Source organism: Durio zibethinus, chromosome 7, assembly GCF_047325235.1.
Source record: "Durio zibethinus cultivar Kanyao isolate XHJ-2024 chromosome 7, ASM4732523v1, whole genome shotgun sequence".
Taxonomy (NCBI): Eukaryota; Viridiplantae; Streptophyta; class Magnoliopsida; order Malvales; family Malvaceae; genus Durio; species Durio zibethinus.
Window position 1 is genome coordinate 22,043,835 of NC_143168.1, and position 22,791 is coordinate 22,066,625.

The 22,791-nt window shown below is 28.0% G+C and overlaps 3 protein-coding genes across 3 annotated transcripts; 1 reads left to right on the forward strand and 2 right to left on the reverse strand.

Annotated features, from left to right (window-relative positions):
* Positions 1 to 1,394: 1,394 nt before the first annotated feature.
* Positions 1,395 to 4,924, reverse strand: LOC111277795 (beta-glucuronosyltransferase GlcAT14A-like). The gene is made up of 4 exons (XM_022864212.2): positions 4,242 to 4,924; positions 4,017 to 4,092; positions 3,792 to 3,907; positions 1,395 to 2,094 (listed from the first exon to the last, which is right to left on the reverse strand). Exons 1-4 carry the CDS (start codon positions 4,729 to 4,731, stop codon positions 1,574 to 1,576), a joined length of 1,203 nt encoding a protein of 400 aa, XP_022719947.2. The 5' UTR covers positions 4,732 to 4,924; the 3' UTR covers positions 1,395 to 1,573.
* A 4,263-nt stretch (positions 4,925 to 9,187) lies between these two features.
* Positions 9,188 to 11,166, forward strand: LOC111277000 (uncharacterized). The gene is made up of 3 exons (XM_022863073.2): positions 9,188 to 9,344; positions 9,575 to 10,717; positions 10,791 to 11,166. Exons 1-3 carry the CDS (start codon positions 9,261 to 9,263, stop codon positions 10,923 to 10,925), a joined length of 1,362 nt encoding a protein of 453 aa, XP_022718808.1. The 5' UTR covers positions 9,188 to 9,260; the 3' UTR covers positions 10,926 to 11,166.
* A 673-nt stretch (positions 11,167 to 11,839) lies between these two features.
* LOC111277001 (uncharacterized) lies at positions 11,840 to 13,958 on the reverse strand. The gene is made up of 3 exons (XM_022863075.2): positions 13,600 to 13,958; positions 12,782 to 13,043; positions 11,840 to 12,044 (listed from the first exon to the last, which is right to left on the reverse strand). Exons 1-3 carry the CDS (start codon positions 13,771 to 13,773, stop codon positions 11,977 to 11,979), a joined length of 504 nt encoding a protein of 167 aa, XP_022718810.1. The 5' UTR covers positions 13,774 to 13,958; the 3' UTR covers positions 11,840 to 11,976.
* Between the last annotated feature and the right edge of the window lie 8,833 nt (positions 13,959 to 22,791).

The following is a 22,791-nucleotide window of genomic DNA, read 5'->3' on the forward strand; positions in this document are numbered from 1 at the left end:
AATTTTTATTTAAAATTTAATTCAAAATTTAAATAAATTTAAAAATTATATTATATTTGATTAATGAATTTTAATTTTTTATTCAAATAAAATTTAAACAAATTTTTAAATTTAAATAAATACCCCAACTCTTAAATAAGTCGTTCACCGTTAAATTTGCCCTTATAAAACATAAGAAACTTCTCATTCCAACCACGAATTCTTTGAACTCCTCTCGAGTTCTTCGAAAGTGAACATTTGATCTCTCCTGATCTTAAGCTCATCCAAGTGGCGACGGATTTAGTCAGTCATTTTGGTAAGAGCAGCCTCATTAGCTTTCTTGAAATTTGACTTTTTTTTTTCTTTAAATTGTGATCATTCGGTAAATTACATGTAATTCAATAATCAGTTTGTAATTAGAGTTTTATTGTAATTCTTTTTCTATGCGATAAATTAAAAAAAAAAAACAGTGCAAGAGTGATGAGTTTTATACAATTATATTATGTTTCTTCCCTAATATTTGTATTTGAAACCATCTTGTATTCTTCATATATAAAGGGGTTGAAATCCCATGTTTTCTTACCTGCAGTTACCTCATATGGTTCATGGAGATATATTTATGACATAACATTTAATAAATTTCAAATTTAATATTTAATATTTATAATTCTTTCTTCAATCCTCAAATTATAAATTCTTTTGTGAAAAAAAAAAAAAAAAAGTCTTTCCGTGTTAAGTTTCTTGTATAGCAAAAAAAAAAAAAAAAAATCAAATTCTGGCTCTCCTTTGGGATAACACATTGAGTCAAACAACTAACTGTCCTTTGTACGAGCCTCACGAGATTTTTGTCGCTAAATAATTCATGCAACTTCAGCAACTTTCTTAGCTTCATGTGAAATGTCAGGTCTCTACTAGTATAAAGTACCTTGGAAGCTGAAGTGCATTACCATATTGTGAGGATTAATAACATAAAAAAAAGGTGCTTATTGACTATTTAGTTGTAAGTGAGAATTGGAGGGAATTACGCCAAATTCCATTGGCATTATTATTTATGCTTATGTTTTGATTTAATTTCCTCCAATATCTCACCTCCAATTCTTAGTAAATTTTAGTATTTTTTTCTCCAGATTCTATTACAAAATCTAAAAATTTAAACTCAAGGACTATTAGTGAATAAGCCGTATGTAAGAATTGGAGGAAATTAAATCCAAAACCAAGTAACACTAGTTTTATTGGCTTTAATTTCCTCCAATATCTTACCTCCGGATCACTTCAAGCAGTTCAGATTATCCAGATAACCAGTTTCAATGGTGCCTTTTAAGGATCTATGAATATTTTATATTGAAATGATTGATAGATTTCCATTCTTTTTTTGTTATTTTCCTTCCTAAATCTTTTTAATGCTTTTTTTTTTTCAATTATGAATGCTAAAATACTCTTCCTCAAGTTTATAGTACATCACCTTGAAGATTAGTTGGTAGCAATTCAGCTGCTACTCAATACAAGAATCAACACACATGATTTTTATTCAAAAAGAAAAAAATACAAATTTATATTAGTATTAATTCATTTTAAGGAGAAAAAAAAGAATAATCTACAATCTACACTGTCTCTTAGTGAAATTCCTTGCTGAAAGAATTTTTGTTAGCAAAGTTTTTAACCTCCTAGAACCAGCTCCAGGCTTCAAAACACCATAACTCTCACCCTGTAAACTTGAGCATGCCCTTTGTTTCTTTCCATTTTCAGAACACCAACCCCCGTAAGAGAACTTTCCATGCCTCCTCTTGAGAATTTCCCTGTCAATTTTGTCAAGAACTGGATCATTTCTCTTGAATTTTCTGGCAAATGGACGGTTGCTCAGAATCATTTTTCTGAAATCTTTGAGTCCCAGGGACCGAGGGTGTTGCTTTGGAGGTGTATCCCAATTAATATAGTGAAGGTCATGGTTGACTGATGTGTTCTTGTAGTCTTCAGAGTTGCATATCAATGTCTGGAAGTAACCCTCAGGGGAGGACACAAAATTGGTGTAGTAAAGAAGCAAAGTTCTTGGCAAGTTATCCCAGCCGACAATGGAATACTCGGCAAAAGATCTTGAAATCACAGTCCAAGCTGAACCTGTTGTTTTGGAGCAATTGAATGATAAATTAATATTGATTTTAAATGGAGATTTCTAATGAACAATCTCAACTAATGTTTCCCTAGACAATTTTATTAAACATTTTTAATTTTTTTAAATGAAAACAAAAAAAAATTAATCCATGTAAATTTATGGGATAATCCCTAAAGAGTTTAATGTATCAAACTTATAAAACTACAAGTTTCTTTTTCTTTTGTTTCAACTTTCCTGAAATCAAACAGAATGGCAAAGATTTTATGAAGAAATAGAATTTGTTTATATGATTTGATTTGCTAACAACATTGTTTGGTGATGGAATGATAATGGTTAAACCCCACATAATTACAAGGTTAGTTTGGTAGAATGATGGAATGTCACGCAACATTGGTTACAGCCCTGTTTTGTGGAAGATTATAACGTCACAACTCGCCTACCTTGACTGCCATGACTAATGGCGCTATTTGAAAGGAGGAAAAGGACATGGAACAACTATAAATAATGTGCGCACCACTAACAAAAGCCTAAATCCAAGTCAAATTCACAATCAAAATTTCCTTTGCAATAATCTTCAAGAAATCATTTTCTTTTGATTTTGTACTTATCTTTAACTAGGGAGTTTAAATCTATGGTATTTTTCAATCCATAATTATTCACAAGTTATGAAACTAAACTTGTTTATATTGAAAAGAAAATCAAATCCCTACACTTAATTCAATTATTTCATACAATTATCTTTAAAAGATAATATCTAACATATCTTAAGTTTAAATTCCAGCATCTAAATTCATTTTTCTATCTCTAGATTATGACTTTTATTATAAAAAAAAAAAAAAAAATTAAAAAATTCTCAAACAAAAATTTAATAATCATTTAAATCACTAATATTTTCTTACAATCAATTAAATATTAAATCTTTTATTTCAAATCAATTGAACCCTTAAACATTTATTTTCACCTAATTAAACCTTTATACATTTATTTTCTCTAAATTAAGACCTTAATTGAACGAAAACAGTTAACTATTGTTCCTCTAATAAAAACTCAATTAATGAAAATAAATGTTTTAGAGTTTAATTTATTGCAAAAAAATAAAAATTTAAATAATTATTGAATTTTAATTCAAGAACTTTTTTCATCTTTTTACTTTACAAAATTATAAATAAAAATATTGAAAACTTGATGCCACATCATTTAGATTAACCAATTGTTTTTTTTAATTAACGTTAGAAATTCAAGTTGAGGAAACCTTAAAACTGGATAGGACCCACTTAATAAAAGCAAAAAGAAGAAGGGGCACAAGACTAATTTTAGGAGTTTTCAAACTAGGACCTTCAGCTTTAAGGTTTTTCTTTTTGAAGCAAGTCAGTATTCAGTGAAGGATGATTTTGTCGGCAGTGGGTTGATTTGAAAGAATCTAATACCAAAGGCAACAAATTGAAAAACAAGGGAAAAGATAAAATAATGCATCAAAATATGCCAAAAACACAGGGACCAAGTTTTACAAAATCCCAAAAAAATTTTATTCTTTATTTTGTTCATTATAAATTCTCAATCATGTATCATGTGCATTTACTATGGTGATTCAATGTGATGTCTCTTCACTTTGTGCAGAAGCTCACATGCCAAGAGGTAAGTGAATGAAACTTTTGAGGAGGTAAATGGAGAAATAAGCAAATACAGAAGTATAGGAAAAAACCTGTGTAGAGCTTGAAAGCGGTGGGCAATGTCCTTTGTTTAATAACCCACCATATTTCTGTCTTGTCGAGGCTGTAAAGCCCTGGGTCTACTATTATAGGTTTCCCTCTCTTGTTCCTGTAAAATTTTATTATGAAAGTCATTTTTTTATAATAAAATGTCATTGTAAACAAGATAATGTAATAAAAAATGGGCAAAACAATTATTTGAAACAAAAATTTCTTACAGTTTCCAGCCCAGGTGACTGCTATGTTGAATGAAATTGAGATCTTTTGGCAAGTCAGAGAATGCATGAATCAGATCTGAAAACCCCCAAAAAATGAAAACTCATGAACTCACATCATCATCAGAGAGACAAGTGCAAAAACTGTAAAACAAAACTCTATGAATATATACAAATAGATAGAGAACTAACTGACTTAAACCATGAAAACAAGGCCACTCACCTTACCATCTTGAGTTACTAAAGGATAATCAGAAGCACTAAGATTAATAAACCAATCCCATTTGCAGCATCTCAAAAGCATTGACATTGCATGAAGAGTTGTAGCAAGCATGGTTGGACCTCTATAAGTAACCAAGTTTGGTTTCCCAACAATATAAACATTACCAACCAGGCTAAAAACTGGGTCACTGGTTACAAACTCTGCAATCTCCCGGTGCTCCCAGGCAGGCGCATCGTAATCCAGGTGAATCAGATACCGATTTCCAGGATGGTACATGGCGCGTATGGCGCGTTTTAGCTTGATTGTGTCTCCTTTCGATGCTGAGATTAAGTATGCAAATGTAACTGGATATGTCCTGTTCGATTTTTGTACAATGTTCAAGGTTGTCATGGGATTGAACCTTGTAATAGGGATGCTTAGTTTAGTTGTGATGTATAAAAGACAGAACAGAATTGAGGTTAACATGAAGGAGATCATGAAAATTTTGATCCCCATTTTAGTTGGGAGAATGAAATTTGTTACAAGAAAATTAAAAAAAAAAAAAAGAAATTGAGATACCAAGGAAGAGAGAAAGAAGGAAGTGGCAGTTCTAAGTGGTTAATAATTGAAAAGGTTAAATGGAAGCGTGTGGATAAGAGGGCTATGGAGGGTTCCTTACTTTGAAGTGAAGGCCTCCATCTGTCACACCATCAATTTGTTTGGTGGGTAAAGACCCTTAATATCAGCCGGGTAATGTAATTACTCTTTTGCCCATGGTTTATGTGGCAAATATTGGATTTTATAGGGTATTTGTGGAATTAAACTTACAAGATTTGTAAAATTTTCCAAAATTGTTTTGAATTTTGTTTTTGTCAAAACAACCTTTTATCAGAAGGTGCTGCTTAACCTGAAAGAAATGATAAGCAGTCGGCATCCTTGCCAAAGAAAAAAAGACAAAAGTGAAAAGCACTCAACGTATTCTATTGGAAGCTTCAATATTTTTTTTTTTTCATTTTCATTTTTCTTTACTTTTATTCTCTTGTGGGTTTGGATTATGCGAAAAGGAAGATAAAGCCTGATGACCGGAAAAAGTTGAAGTTGGGCTGATTCTTGGGGTTCAACATGATAGAAACCCTATTAATTTTAAGATAGGCCCAGGCCAAAATTTGGACCTGTTAAATTTAAATATAATATAGTAACATAATATAAAAATAATACAAAAAAATATAAAAGTGATATAATTTAAAATTTTAATAAAAATTTATATGAAACTAACAAAAATAAAAAATATATATATTTCACCCATATTTAACAAAACGCGAATACATTACGAATACATGACATATCAAATTAAGGAAAAAAAAAAGGAAGAGTGAAAAAGGGGTGAAACATCATTTTAAATAAGTAAACATGCATTTAACATACATATGATGGTAACTAAACTTTTTGGTGGAAAAATTAAACATGACCGATGAGGAAATCAATGAACCAAACTGCTAAATGACATTTATTTTGGTTGGGGCACATGATTCATGCCACCCTCAACCTAACCATCGCATATATCATTTACTCAAAGTAGGTTGGCTTTAATTTAGCATAGGACACAATGTAAAAAGGAAAAGTGCACTCAAATTTTATTGGAGTTGTTTTATGTAATCTCTTTTAAAAGCTAATATCAAATTTAAAATTTAATTTAATTTATTTATATAATTATTCATAAAAACTTATATTTAATTGATCTAAAATTCAAATATAAATACTTACAATCTCTTCACTTATTCTTAATTACACTCTCAAACTATGACCTTTTTGCTAAAAAAAAAATGATATCCAATTAATATAGAGTTTAAATTTTAATATTTATAATTTCTTTTTCTACCTCCGTATTACAACCTCCTTTATTAAAGGAAAAAAAAAAAGATAAAGATGCTAGCTCGTTGAAATCTCCAACTAAAACCTTGACCTCCACTTATTTTAATAGGTTATATCATTACTAGTAGAAATTAAAAAGTGTAAAGGACCTCCAAGTTCCATCACTCAAGTTTACTTTAAAATAATTGGAGACCATAATTTTCATTAATACATTAAGGTCATATTTAGAGTATAAAATAATGGATAAGATAAGATAATAATTATCTTATATTATATTTGATTTTTATCTAAAAAAAAGATATACTTGCAAAAAAGATTAATAATCTTTTTGGTATAAAATGATTTAATCATTCAAAGTGAAAAAAATTATTTTTAATTTATAGGATTGAACCTACTTGTGCTTTTATACCCTTAAAATTTTTATATTTCAAAAGTGAAAATAATTATTTTTAATTTATGATACTAAACTTACTTGTGCTATTATATTTTTAAAAATTACATTAGCAATTTAATTATATAAAATTTAACCAATAAATAATTAAATATCCTATCTTAACCCTTACACATATCAAATACATAATAAGATGATATTATTTTATTTAATAATATTTATAATATCATCTTATCTTATCATATCATAATCTTATGTACCAAACATACATAATATTTTTGAATGTGTTTGAGACATTATAATAAGATAAGATAAAATAAGATTATAAATAAGATTAAATTAAATAATATCATCTCATCTTATGTTTGATGTGTTCAAATATTATGATAAAATAATTTATTTTTTAGTCAAAATTATCGTTCTTCAAAATTTATACTATTTAAATTATTGATGTAATTTTTAATAATATAATAAAATATGTAAATTCAATATCATGGATTAAAAATAATCCTCTCAATTTTGAAATGAACAAATCATCTCATACCAAGACGATAATTAATTTTTTTTATAATTCTATCTACTTTTTTAATACATACCAAATATAATATAAAAAAATTATTATAGTATCCTATCCATCATTTTATACATCAAATATAACTTAAGATCGTTATCTTCTTTAAGATAAGGTTGAGAAGTTTAATTGCTTTTCTTTACTTAAATTGATAAAAAATTAAATTTTGATTATTATAATTAAAAACCTAACTTTTTATCAATATATCACATGACAGTTGGTGCCTTCCATTTTTTTCTTATATTGTAAATTTAACCATTAGAATAAGATAATTTTTCATATCTTGATCGATTTCAGCTTTCAAGACCTTTTTTCCCAGCAAGTGCCAGGTATATATGATCAGACGACTGAGATATTTTCTTGCCACCAAATCATTATTATTCGTGGAAATCAAAGTTTTGAAGCACGCGAATTGACAAATATTTATATAAATAACTAAGCTTTCCATTACGTTTACAATTAATTAATTGTTTGGGGCAATGCTTTCTATTAAGCAATTTTCTCTGGCCCCCCTCACACCTAATCCCATGAAACCACACCCCCCCCCCCCCCCCCCCCAATTTCTCTTATATTTTTCGTAAAGGGAATGGCAACCTACCAGTCATCATCAAATATCAATAAGGGGCTTTAGACTGACCTTTTTCCTTATTTATAGTTCCACTTTTTCTTTTTTCTTTTGTGAACGTCCAATAAAATTTGAAACCTTATGGAGAAGATGATACAACTCCATTAATTTACTAATTGCTTATGGGTTCTGTAGTTTTTGACTTGTTGCATTTTCTAATGTACAATTTTTTTTTTAATAAAAAAATAGCATTTTGAGGATAAGATAATAGATTGTAAGTGTTAAATTTTGAACTTTAAAATTATTAGAGGCTACTTCATATATATGATTGTATGAACTTATTAAATTAAATTTCGGGTTCCTTATATATATTTGTTTTAATTTATGAAATTATATATATAAACTATATGCTATTGCATCTCGTAAGATTGCACATCTACGTATCATTTACTTGCAAAAAAATAAATAGCAAAAAAATTTAAGATTTAATCAATTATTTCGTATAATCATTTTTAAGAGATAACATTCAACAAATATCATTAGATAACAATTTTTTTAATAAAAAAAATAACAAAAAAAGTATTAACTAAAATAGAGTCTAAATAAATGATCCTTGTTATAAAAAATTTTTACCAAAAAAAAAAAGAATAAAGGATATTGGTATAGATTTATGTGGTATTTTTTTCCCTTGAATTAATGTCAAATGTGAATTCTTTTGTTACATTTACAATACTATATGCCTTCTAGTTTTTTTTAGAGAGCATAAGTTAATTATAACCAAAAGAAGTTTGTAGTAATCCCGAGATTATGACCTTCTTTTATGAAAAATAATTATCATATATGCTTCTCCTCAAAAATAAAGCGACAATCAAACAGAAATTAGTTAGTACTTGAACCAAATTAACAAGTTATCTTTGCTCTGAAAAGGAAATTGTTTTTGAGATTCTTAAGTAACGAACAAGGCTTTCAAAAGTTTCTTTCAAAAAAAGGAGAGGTTAAAGTTAAAGTGTTCAAACACTCAAAACACATATCAAAGAAGACTCACCTACATCACTGGAACAGTACACACATTGGACTTGTCATAATCTTCCACCTTATCAACCATCCCAACATAAGCAAAATAAAAAAGCTTCAAAACTACAATCCTTAATCGGCTTATGTACAATATTTTTGCGTATTTAAAGTATATACACTTTATGTCATTATAATGATTTATTATGTGAGACATTCATATACAAAATTGATACGATGAAAGATAATAATAATCATTGGTAGAGTGTTGAATTTTCTTTTAATTTTAATAATTAAATTTAATTTTTGATAATTTTAAATATATATACATATATATGATGAACGAAGGATTACATAGTAAATGTGTACTTTATATGTTAAAATATGGGCGCACTTAACATAAAATTCCAACAATTATTGGTCAATCTATGAAAATGTGTGAATGATGATTTGCTTAGGACTGCAACAAGTCATGTCGTCTAGCAAAAGTGAAGAGTACAATAATAATAAATAAATAAATTTATTGGAGTTCAAGTTTAACCAGATTTTGCATAACCGTGGCTGCCAAGTAAGAGGAAGACCAAGAATTTAAAACTCAACAAAAGACTTCTTTTCAATTGAAGTAGCGGTCAAAAATGGAAAGATCCGGGGACTCTCATATGCAGAACTCGAATTTGCAGACTCAAGAACAAACTATTCCCTCTACAGCCATTGTCAAGGTCTCTTTCAACCCATTTCTTGCTTCTTTTTTTTTTTTTAATTTTATTTCTTACCCATCAGGCTCTCTCCATGAAATATCTTCCCAAGGTTTTCATTTCATCAAATTCTTGTCTTTTGGCCCTCTTCCATTTTCTTCTAAAGGAAGCCCTGCCTGCCAATTTTCTGTTTCCTGTTTCCTTCTTTTCTTTATGCTCAATTTTGTTTCGACTTTCTTTCAACTGGTTGACAGAGACAAGAACCAAGCATCAAGATAGAAGCAACTGTGGCGGGACAATTCCTCAGGAAGCTCTTTCAAATCATTTTCTACATTCAGTTGTTCATAGTCTCCATCTTAGTAATCGTCTTAACCATCCGTGGCCTCATCTATGCAAGCAATACCAATCGTTTCCACCCCAAGAAATGGTACCCTCCACTTCTTGTTTCAACAGCTTCTGCTGGAATTGTTTCTTTTCTATGGCAGTCGATCTCTTTCCACAATCCATCAAAAGCCATAAAAGCAGCCTTCTGGGTTAGTCCCTTGCTAACATGTGCAGTTGGTGTGCTCCATGTATTAATTGGTTCTCCGTTGAGTTTAGCGGCAGGTACAATTGCAGTAGTTTCTGGCGTGATCGAGTCTCTCTATGCCTGTTGGGTCAATCCCAAATTTCTTTATGCAGCCGACGTCCTCAGAGATTCCACATTTTGTCCGCCTGATAAAACCACTACATTTGTCACTGTATCCATCATAACCTGTGTATTCTACTCCTCTTTCTTGGTGATTGGAATTGGAGGAGCAACCGCGACCGGAACCGGCGTAGACATCTTCTTCATCATATTCATCGTGCTTACCTTCGCATGGAGTATGCAAGTGATCAAGAACATGCTATATGTTACAATCTCACGCGTTAGATACATGAATTTTGCTTCTGGAGTTGACATGAACTCCCAGATTGCTTTGCAAGACACAGTCAAGCATTTGGTAGGAAGCGTATGCATAGGATCAGCCCTTGTTCCGGTTATTGGAACCATTCGGGGCTCAGCCAGAGCAGTCAATTTGATTGCAGGGGACACAGACGAGTTCTTGTTCTCATGTGCTGATTGTTACTCAGGAGTGGCTTCAATTCTGATAACATATGGGAATCGCTGGGGTTTTGTTCATGTAGGGGCTTATAACAAAGGTTTTGTGCAGGCATCAGCTCATACATGGGAAATGTTCAAAAGGGCAGGATTGATTTCATTGATTGATTCTGACCTCACAGGGGTGTTCTGTTTTCTATCTGGGATTTCAGTCGGTTCGATATGCACCCTAATCGGAGGAACATGGGCGCTGGTAATTCATAAGAGCTATGCTACAGAAGTGTCCATCTACGCTTTCTTGATCGGCTATTTCATGGTAAGAGAGTAAACCATGCCTGAGAAACATTTTCTTTACATGAAACTCACAAACATTCATTTTGGTGTGGCAGTGTCGGATAGCATTGGCCTGGCAACAAGCGTGTGTTTCAGCTTACTATGTTGCTTATGCTGAGAACCCTCAAAGCCCTCGGTTTCGTGCAACAATCCCGGATCGCATTCAAGTGCTTCAGAGGTATCAAGTTTAACCGTCAATGGGAATCTATAGCAAACCGTAATGCGAAAATTATCATCGTAAGCAAACTCTTATAATTTTGGCGAGCCTGTTTGTTTGCAAGAATTCCACATCTTTCTAAATTCCATACATTTCTGTTGCAAGTTTGCCAGGATGTAAATCAATAGAAAATTAATGAATTTTGTTATACTTGTGATTCTGTGATTTTGATATTCATGAAATTAATTAACAAATCCTGAAATATTGTTTCATAATTGCTGTTGCAAGTTTGTTAGGGGTGTAATCAAACTAAATATGAATGAATTTTATTGTGTTATTTATTTATTTGTTTAATTAACAAATCTTGAAATGCTATTTGTGATCATTTGTTAATTTTAATGAACAAATAAATAAAAACCGAATATGTTCACCAATTATTTGACAAATGCTCGTTCACAACTTCATACATAAACAAATCAAACACGAACGGATTTTGTTTTATTATTTGTTTAATTATAAAATTATAAAATATTATACATGATCATTTGTTAAGCTGATAAACAAATAATAAATTAACAAAACCTGAATTTATTTACAAATTATTTGTCAATTGAACGTTGAGTTCATTTTGGTAATTTCCAGGCTTAAAGTTTGTAGCATCTTTTAAAAGGATGGATAACATTTCAAATGGAATACTATCTCATTATAGACAAAAAGAATGCAGATTGCTGTGTCAACGGATCATTTTCAATGCAATACAAGAATCCATTGTGGCCCTGTCTAAACGCAATATTTATGCTCTGGCGTTTATGTTTTCAGGGAGTTACATCAATGAACCAAGAAAAGCACTATGGAAACAAATCAACAGAGATGCATTTCACCATAAAGCAAATGCAGCTCCGGATCAATCAACATACTAAAGGGATTTTAAAATGGTTGCAAACACCATTAGAAAATTGCATGATCAGATACATTGATTTAATCTCTGTTATCATTAACTAACAAAATAGGACATTGAATTTTGTAAACGAATTACATTACTAAAATAAATGGGATTCCAATGTGTAAAGAGGCCAGCCATAGAGCTAGTTGGATCCTAGATGACCACGGCCGCCGCATTCAGAGCACATGATATTGCCAGTTCCTCCACAGCCTGAACCATAACAAATAATGTACCATTACAACATACTGGCCACGTATAAAATATAACGGCAAAACCATATTAATAATAACTTGGAACATATGAAGTTAAAAGTCTACATATGAAAATGTGATACAAGAAAATGACAGTGAATGCATTAGAAGAATACTCAAGTGGCCCCCAATGGGGTTGAATACAGTAGCAATGACAAGCGGTGTTGACAAAGCTTGTATTCTAGGAATGCCTATGGAGATTGGACAAAAAAATAAAGGACAAAAACCGCATTTGTGATATTAATAGGTAGAATAGTCAAGTCAATCCATGTGAATCAAAGTGAATGAGTCTGACGTGTTCATTTTGGCAAAGTAAACACAGAATGCATAACACTAAGCTATTGGACAACACTAAACAGTGAATAAATTTCACAATGTTTACATTGCACAAAATCAAGCTATTGGAGCATTAAGGCCAGAAATGACTTTGAATTTTATTTAATCTAGAAGCATCAATGAAAAACCTACTTTAATCACTCTGAAACTTCCGTTTCATTTCACAAAACATACTCCATAGAATAGACTGGATTTAAGAATCCTATTTAGAACTCCATCTATCATGCAGAATCAGGCTTTCGGGATCGAAAATAGTCACTTTCTATAGCAATGTGAAACAAGAAAATAACAGATGTAGAATATTGACTGCATAAAAATCCATTTACAAACAGAAAGTCATTGGAGAAGCATTAATTTTACCTAGGCAGCGGACTTTGACAATGATACCCTGGCTCTCCAATATTGAGTCTACATATAATCCAGAACCGGAGCAAGTGGTACAAAGGACGGCACCTTTGGCCTGACAATCAGTGCATCGGAGATTATCTCCAACTACCTTTTCAGCCAAAGATACCCCAACTGGTTCTTCAATTCGTTCCTCTGGGATAGGTTTATCATAACAAAATAGAGATTCCAGACTGCTTCTTCGCCTGTGTACCTCTCCCACAGCCCTTGGCTCGGCCTGTAACATCAGAATTCACAATTTTAGTTATACACACCAATGATAACCGACTTATTTTGAAGGTGTTTCAGAATCAGAGATAGTCAAACAATTGCTTATAAAGATGAACTTGCGCTGGCCAGCTGCAACTTAGACTAAATTTGGAATAATAAGTGTTTTTTGGGGTCAATGACGATTGAATCGAAGAACACCAACTACATTTCTTAAAGCTTAATTTTTTTAATTGTACAACTACACATCTTAAAGCTTAATGCATAAAAATGGACAAATTTAAAGTTAAACATTTTAACAAGTTGAATTAAGTCAAATCAAAAGAAACCCAACAAGGAAAAAAAATTGCAAAGAAATTCTCATATAGTGGCATTTTTCCTGAATGAAATATTCATTGTAATTCAACTAACGGAAAAAATACTGAAATTAATTTAAAAAAAAAAAAACCCTTTCATTCTATAATTTTTCAATTAAGAAAATTTAGAGAACCCATCACAGTTTAATGTGAATTTACGTAAAATTATAAAAAAAAAAAAAAAAAAGAGAGGAAAGAAATGGAACTAACCCCACGAGAAGCAGAGGATGAAACAGAGCCATTGGAACAAACGGCGCAGATTTTAGAGATGGAGCTGCTTACATTGGATCCAAACACATATGAAATTTTGTTAAAATTATTAAATTTTTGTGTTGAATTTATCGGAAATATCATTGAAGAGAAAATTTTCACGGTAGACTCCATTATATCCCAAAATTTAAAAAAAAAAAAAAAAAACGACAAAGCGAGTTTCTTGATGAAAACCTGCAAATTAGAGAAATGGGTTTTGAAGTAAATTCGAAATTTGTAAGAGCTTCGAAGAAATCGAAGAATTGAGATTTTTTTAAAGGTTTTTTAGTGGCTTTGTTGTTGCGTGATTCGTTGTTAACGATGTTCGGTGGGAAAGGAAGCTGGGTCCTTTAATTCTTTCTAGTTTTAATACCCAAACTTTTGAAAAAAAAAAATGTACTTGTTTTATTGCATGTAAATAAAATTATATTTTCATAATTATAATTATAAATTAATTAAAAATTTAATTGAAATAATTTTTAAGTTCTTATATAACTTAAATGGTTTTATAAAAATCTAATTTGAATACTGTAAGATTAATTATGAGTTGTTAGTTATATAGCAATGTTAGATAACAAATGTTAATATTCTGTTATTTCAATTAAATTTTGTCACGAGTTTGTTAATATTGTTAGACGATAGATATTAGTCTTGTTATTTTAATTAAACATTTTTTAATTAGTTTACAACTTAATAGTTATAATTACAAAAAAATTATTTTTGAAGGAATATTATTTTTTTTAATGATGTATTTAGATTCTTAATTTTTTCTATATATTTTAGTTTGGAACGAAATTTTTAGTCGAAAAATACTGTCTCATTTTCAGGTTGAAGTACTATTATGCGTTTTATTAAATTTTAATTTTTTTTAAATGAAGAATTTTACAATTTGATAAAGCGTTATATTTTTAATTTCGATAATTAAAGTTGAAATTTTTATAATTTTAAATATAAAAAGTTATTTTTTAAATAATTTTAAATTGACCTAATATTTTTAAAAAATATATGAATAATTATTATTTTAAAAATTTATTTTTGATACATTGAGAGAGTAAAATGTTTTAACTTCACAAATGAAGTTAACATACGGTCACATATCTCACTTTATTTTACTATTTTTTTTTCAAAATTTCAAAATTTAATTATTTTTTCTGTAGATAAATTTCCGAATAAAATGAAAAGGAAATTATTGTTTTCTGTTGGGTTGCCGGATCCCAAAAAAAAATAATGGGGACATGGCCCAAGATACTATAGACCATTCGAACATTGTCAGACTTATGATAGAAGCAAGTGGGCTGAGATTGGGCCTTTGGGCCCAAATGGAAAATCCATGACTTGGAGAATATTACCTCAATTTTTTTCTTGCCTCAGCAAAAGATTTTTTTATGATTTTTTTTTTATCGATTTCGATCCTTATTTTAAATATGGATTTTTAATTGAAAACGGGATGAAAATCCCATTTCTTTAGGATTAAAGTGAAGTCTGAACATTGATGGCTAAGGAAAAAAAATTTTGGAAACATCCTGTTTATACAAAGAGTCAAATTAAGGAATTTGATGGAAATTTTAATTGGTTTATGCAATTTTTTTAAAAAAATAATATTAATAATTTTAAAATTAAAATCTTAATATTTATAATTTTTACATGAATTTAAGATTAAAATCCTAATATTTGTAACCTCTACTTCTATTTCAAATTATAACTTCCTTTGTAAAAAAAGAAGTATAAACTAATTAAGACAAAAGCTTTATTAATTGGTGTACATATATATATATATATATATATATATAATATGCATTATATGTATTTTTATATAAAAAATACATAATTTATAATAAAAAAATTATAAATATTAAAATTTAAAATTATTATATATTATTTTTAAAAGTAATTATACAAATCAATTAAATTAGATTTTAAATTCAAGTTATATATATATATATATATATATTTTTTTTTTATCCTTTTAAATAAAGACAAAATGTTAAGCTTTCCAAGTTATTAGTCTTCATATCACGCGTGGTACACATGATGTTACGTGTTAATTGTTTTTAATAAAATTTACAATTTAATATTCTATTTTTTTTAGCATCTTATTAATTTTAATTTTTAACATATTTTTTTAATCAAATGCAATTTGATAGTATTTTTTTTAAGACTAGTGGATGCATAGATATATGCCCTCATGATTCATGTTGTTAATATTATAGTATTTTTTTATTGATAATTCACATCACTATCTATCCTCCTGAGATGTTGTCCCAATTTCTAGTTTTCTGACATTGGACGGCTTTAGGATAAGATGAGAGATTAAATATTTACACAAGATTCAAAATTAAAATCGCAACTAATTATGAAATTTAACTAATCTTTTAATATAAAATAAATCATAATTTGAGAATAAAAGAATTTTATGTATGCTAGAATTTAAATATCAAATATAACCGTTTGAAAATATTTTAAAGAAGCATTTGGTTTAGATTTTTCTTGAAATTTTACTTTCCATAATTTAATTGTTAGTTTGGCTAATGGTATTTGTTTTTTAGAGATATTCTAATATTTTCAACAATATCCAAATAGTTTGAAATAAAAAACTCTAGTTTCCTTAAGATTTTTTAAGATTCTTGGAAAAAAGTAAGTTTTGTCCTACTTTTTTATTTTAATAATAAATTTTTTCAATATTTTTTATTTTTGAAAATCAACATAATTGTATGATAAATCAAAACTTATTTTAACACAAAAGATTACATTCATAGCCATATGATTAAGTAAAAAGCATTACTAATCGTACAATTGGACATGAAGTAAATTATATAGAATAAAAACAACATTTTTAAAAGAATAAACTTAATAGATTATTGCAAATTTAAGGTTATAAATTTTTTTATTTTGAGAAGTATTATTTTTTTACATATGAAATATAATGGATCAATTAAAGTAATAACAACATAAATTAGATATTTTTAATATCAACGACGTTTCTTAATTTGAAAACAGAATAATAGATATAATTTTTAATAAAATATTGATGATACTTTTAATTATGTTTTTAATATAAAAAAATATAGTATTTGATAAATAAATTTTTTTTTATAAATCAATAACTACATTTCTTGTTATGGAAAAATAGTTATTAATAAACAATAATTTTTTTAAAAATTTTATAAGAACTATATTTTTTATATATATATCAAAACGTAATTGATCATCTAAAAAATTAACAAAACAAATTTTAAAAATTTTCAATATCAACGACATTTTTTACTATGGAAACATAGTAGTAGATATAATATTTATAATAGAATATTTAAGATATTAATAACTATGTTTTTATATGTCAAAAATGTAGTATTTGATAAATAAATTTTTTCAATTTCAATAACTACGTTTCTTATTATAGAAACATAGTTATTAATAAACATATTAATTGATCATCTGAAAATGTAATGACTTATAATGATCATGATTTTTAATTTTAAAATGTCATTGATAATAGATAAAAAATAATAAAATAAACTAACATTGAACACAATATAAACCACATTTCTTTTTTAGACAATATTGTAGAGCTCTAGTCAAACCCTAAATTGCATCTTATTTGTGTCACACAATATCACCTTTCAGCTTTATAATATCGTTTTCGTGCAAGGTTCATTTTAGCTTATCTTTATCATTATACGGTTAGTTTACTCTTTATTTTGTATGATTTGTTCTATACTATTTGTTTGTGTTAGATGTTTTCTTACTATATTGATAAATCTGAGTTAGATTTTGATTGAAAAGTTATTAATCTATCATACATGTTCTTGCTATTTTTTTTTCTTGATCTACAAATGTTTTCTTGCTATTTCTTGATCTAATAAAATGTTTTCTTGCTATTGTTTTATGTTGGATATGAATTAGATCTTGATCTATCAAATGCACATTGTTACTTTTGACACAAGTTTTCCACATTAACAAAAATCTTTTTTGTTAATAGTTATGGCTCGTTTATCAATAAAAAAAAGATACAATTGGTAACAATGCTTATTTTGCAAATGAACCAAATGGAGAGTATGTTTCAATTGTTGTTTATTGTTGCTGTGACATTAATGACTACGAAACTTAGAAAAAAAAATCTCTCAGATTGATGAAACTCTTGATAGGCTTCGTATGAAGTCATTGAAATTAAATAAGAAGATTTTTTAGAGTGATATACAATGTATTTGTAGAATGGATAGGCAAGTTTTTACAAAATTATGTTAATTGCTACAAACAAGAAAAATATTAAAGGCATCCAGACATATGTCAATAAAAAAAATAGTTATTAGCTTCTTTCATATCATTGCCCATCATACACAAAATAAATTTACGAAACGTTAAGTAACTAGATCTAAAAAGACAATTAGTAGGTAATTTCATATTGTGTGAAATTTTGTTTTGAGATTGTATTTCCTATTATTTAAAAAACTAGAATCGATAGCAAAAAATTTAATAGATTAATAGATGAAAATGATTCAAGGTAATGTATTAATCATTGTTTGCCTTGAATAAATATTAACAAATCTCAAATTTATATAATGTATTAATCAAAATTGTTTGGGTGCGTTAGATGGAACATACATAAAGGTGAATGTAGATTTAGTTAACAAACCTAGGTACAAAATTAGAAAAAATGAAATTGCTACTAATGTCTTAGTATTTGCACACCAGACATGCAATTCATTGATGTTTTACCAAAATGAAAAAGTTCTTCAATAGATGAATAGATAACAGAATGCTTAAGAATGATTACACAAAAAAATGTTTTAAGGATCCCACAAGGTATTAGTTTGAATATTTTGATTTTAGTTATGCCATGGAACACATTTTAAATATATATTAATGTTGTGACACTGGATTAGGTTTTTACAATAGGTATACAATATATATGAATGAATATATAAGTTAACTTTATGTATGCAAAGATTTTTTAACTGATATTACCATTATTGAACAAAATCTAACAATCTTTTCCTACCCAATCCACAAAACTAATAGATAATTAAATATTTCATCTTCGACTTTCATGTTTATTAGTGATCCACCTAGTAATTGATGTTTCATATAATAGAGAAGAAAATGCATATTAGATTCTGCAAATGGAATTTGGCTAATCTTAGTCTGTAAAACCTATTACATACAAAATTCAAGGTTATTCATATAAAATCAAATGAAAATAATAAAAAAATCTAATTAATTAAGTTAGAATATGTATAACCAAAGAAGATGATTGGTCAAAAACTTCATCCATAAATTTATTTCCTATATTTTTTGTAAAAAATTAACTTATTATGTTAGTTGCCATACCTGCCAATTATACCTCCAGCTTAGCAATTTGTTCATTTTGTTAAGTTATTATAGATTTTAATTCAATAGTCTTGGATATGTGGGGTTTAGGTTTTGTCTTGAAATAAGTAATTGGACAAAAAAAGCTCCAAACACCCTTAACAAAGCCAAGTTTGTCTTTAGAATTGAAAGCCAAAGACAACACATTTACATCATCACTAATTTCAATTTCACCTTATCTACATCTTATAACTAAGTCATCCTAAAACATAAAATGTTTACGTAAGTAAATATGACATATTAACATGCATAAACGAGGAAGTAGCAATCGAGATATTTATGAACTTACCATTTTCTTAACTAATTCTTTAGTTGCTTCATCAGTATACTTTTTAGTTTTTAATGCATAAGCTTTTTTTCAAACATCCCATCTTGATATTTCATTATTTGATCCAAATATTTCCTACAATCATATGAAAATATAAGTTTACAACTGGAATGTAAATAAATTTCAAATTTCCTAACCAAGTGTATAATACATAATAAAAAAACTTACAATTTCATACTTCACATTTGCTTACCCCTTTCTTAATGCTTGATGGTTATACTTTTTTAGGCTTTTATTTTCTATTGAGTTTCTTTTATTTTCTACAACAAAATAGGATAAGAATTATTACATATTAAGAACACATGAAATAAACAACTTGAATAAAAATTGCTCTTTAATAATTTTCTATAAAAAAATTACTATGCATACACTGAATTCCTTTGATAATCGGGCTAAAACAAATTTCATCCATTTTGTATCACTAATTATATCTAAATTTGTGGCTGGGAGAGAAGCCAAAAATTTAAAATTGTTAGCATTAGGTAATTTATATTTTTATGTTAATCTGCCTTTAAAGTCTCTGAATTTTAGAAAAGCAAATTGCAATACAAGTTTTTTATACTAAATTAATACGCAAAGCATTCCTATAAAGAATAAAATACTACATTGGATTCCATAATCAATAGACATCAATTAAGCAATATAATTGCATTCCATATTTAATAGATGTGTAATTGCATTCCATAATCAATAGAAATCAACCAAGCAATGGAATTGCATTCCATAATCAATAAACAGTGTAACTGCAATCCATAATCAATAGATATCAATCGAGCAATGTAATTATATTAGACAGTGTAATTGCATTCCATAATCAATAAACATCAACTGAGCAATGTAATTGCATTCCATAATTAATGGACAGTGTAATTGCATTCCATAATTAATTTACAGTGTAATTGCATTCTATAATCAATAGACATCAATCGTGCAATATAATTAAGAGATAGTGTAATTGCATTCCATAATCAATAAATATTAACCAAACAATATAATTACATTCCATAATTAATAGATATCAACCAAGCAATAATCTCATTTTTATTAATATAACTTACCATAACCAATTCTTATATATGGTTTTTTTTTTCTTTGATGAAATGTTCCTCCAATTGTTGTAGTTAATGGACGAGATATCCAATATGACTAGCTTTTTTCAACCCACCACTTAAGGTAGGTTGGCCATCGCATTGAACCTAACTTGTATTTCTCTTTCCAATTGCTTGAAGGAACTTAGATCATCCCCTAATTATTCTTTTTTTTCTAACATAATAGTCATAACGTATAGATCTGTAAACTTATCATTGGATATAGACTTAGGAGTCGTCATAAATATTTTTTGTTTAGGTAAGATTGACCACCTTATTGAATTTGTCCCTTTTTAAAAGATGTCCTAAACTTCAGATATCTTTAAAAAATATATTCTAACCTATAAAACCAAAACTAGAATCCGAAAATATAATTACATATGAGGAAGATTATAGTACACCCACAACGCTCATCAAAGGATGATACTAGTTTGATTTCATATTATCCAAGCCTTAAAATATTTTTATATTTTTATCAAATAATTTAATTATTAGAAACCTCTCATAAAATTACTTTCACTGTTCGATGGCAATTTAAGACAATTTCATTATCTCAAAAGTATTCATAGAAACTCATGTCCCACTCTGAAGAGATTTCATCATTGGATTCATTAATATTTTTTTCAAGAAAATTATTTTTGAAAACAATTAATACAATCCTCCAATCGTTTGGTGAGATTTTATTTTAATACATATCTCTCAATCATTTTGTGAGATTTTTATTTGAAAATTTTTTTTATGAAAATTAAAAAAAATCATTAAATCTTTCAATAATTTAGTAAAATTTAACTTAAAAATTTAAATTATCTAATCATTTGATAGAATTGAATTTTTTTTTTTTAAAATCCATTAACTCCAATTATTTGATAGTACTTAATTCGATATTTGAATATTCCAATCATTTAGTAAACTTTGATGAATTTATTATAAAAATTTATTTTAAATATGCATAAAAAAAAAAAAACAACTAAGTGAAGTAAATAAATATACAAATAAACCAAAAATAGGAATTACCAAATAAATAGGACTAAATTCGATTAGCTCCATCAAGCTTACTCCATATCTGGGCAAATAGATTGGCTATAAAGCCAAGTATTATCCAAGGCAAATTTCAAGCCTATTCAACGTTTGGACCAGTGAGAAACCAAGGCCAAGTTAATTAAAATTTCCAAATATTTTAGTACTTTCCTTACCAACCATTGTCAATAGTCAAGCCCTTTTGTCTTCTTCAATACAACTAGTTTGTCTTTACATCCTTTAGTCCAGCAGAGCCACCTTTAATTTTTCACCAACAGCTATTCTCTATTGCGACAGATTCCACACCTCAACTGTTATTTTCCTTTTCTTTTCTTCCAATCTTTTATTTTCCTTGTTGAATCAAGACTCTAAAAAGGAAACCGAAACCTTATACCAAAAGATCCAAAGCCTTGAGTTGCCGTTGGTTCTACTGATCCACCTTCGTTCCCAGTCTCCCTTCCCTTTGATACTGTCGATTCCCAACTCTCAAAAGAAACCCTCAAATCATGTAATCACCGACAACTAAAAATCACTACTGCTAGGATTTTTTAGAATTACACCAAAACATTTCCAAATCTTGAATCAAAACACTAAACAAGACTACTTGATTTTGAACTATTATTGTTTCAGCTGGTTGCTTTCCCTCTATGTTTTTCTTTTTATGTGATTTCCTGTGTTTTTCACTATGAATTGTTGTTGTCCATTACAGCACTTTTATAGAAAAAAAAAAAAAAAAAACAAAAGGAGTTTTAGCTCTATCAGGATTAGAATTTCTTTTAAAAGGCTAAAGACTATCCCAAACTGTTCTAAGATCATCACCGAGTAAACTTTTAGCTTTTCCCTTTTTATAATAATCATAATTTGAATGAAAAATCATGATAAGAATAGTGAAATTAAACAAACTGATATAACTAAGGATAATCAACAAATAATAAAAAAATTAAATAAAACAAAATGATAAATAAAAAATATATACAAATAAATGCAATGAAAATAAAAAGATAAAACAAGAAGTAAAAATAAAAATAAAATCTAAAATTTTACTATTAAGCTTAAATTAAATTTAAGTCTTGTTAGTTTGAACCTTTGAGCTTGAAATTAAATGGTCCAATTGACTTAAATTTCGAATTAAATAAAATATTTATAACGAGTCAACCAATAATTTTTTTCATGTTTGATTGAAGTAAGTATATGTTTTTAAGAATACATTAAAACAATGTTTATCTATATAAATAAATAAAAATAAAATTTATTTACATTGTTTACAAACCTAACCTTATTTATCCTATTATTTACATTATTTCATAAAATAAAAATAATGTCCAAACAATTTGTTACTTGAAACGAAACTGA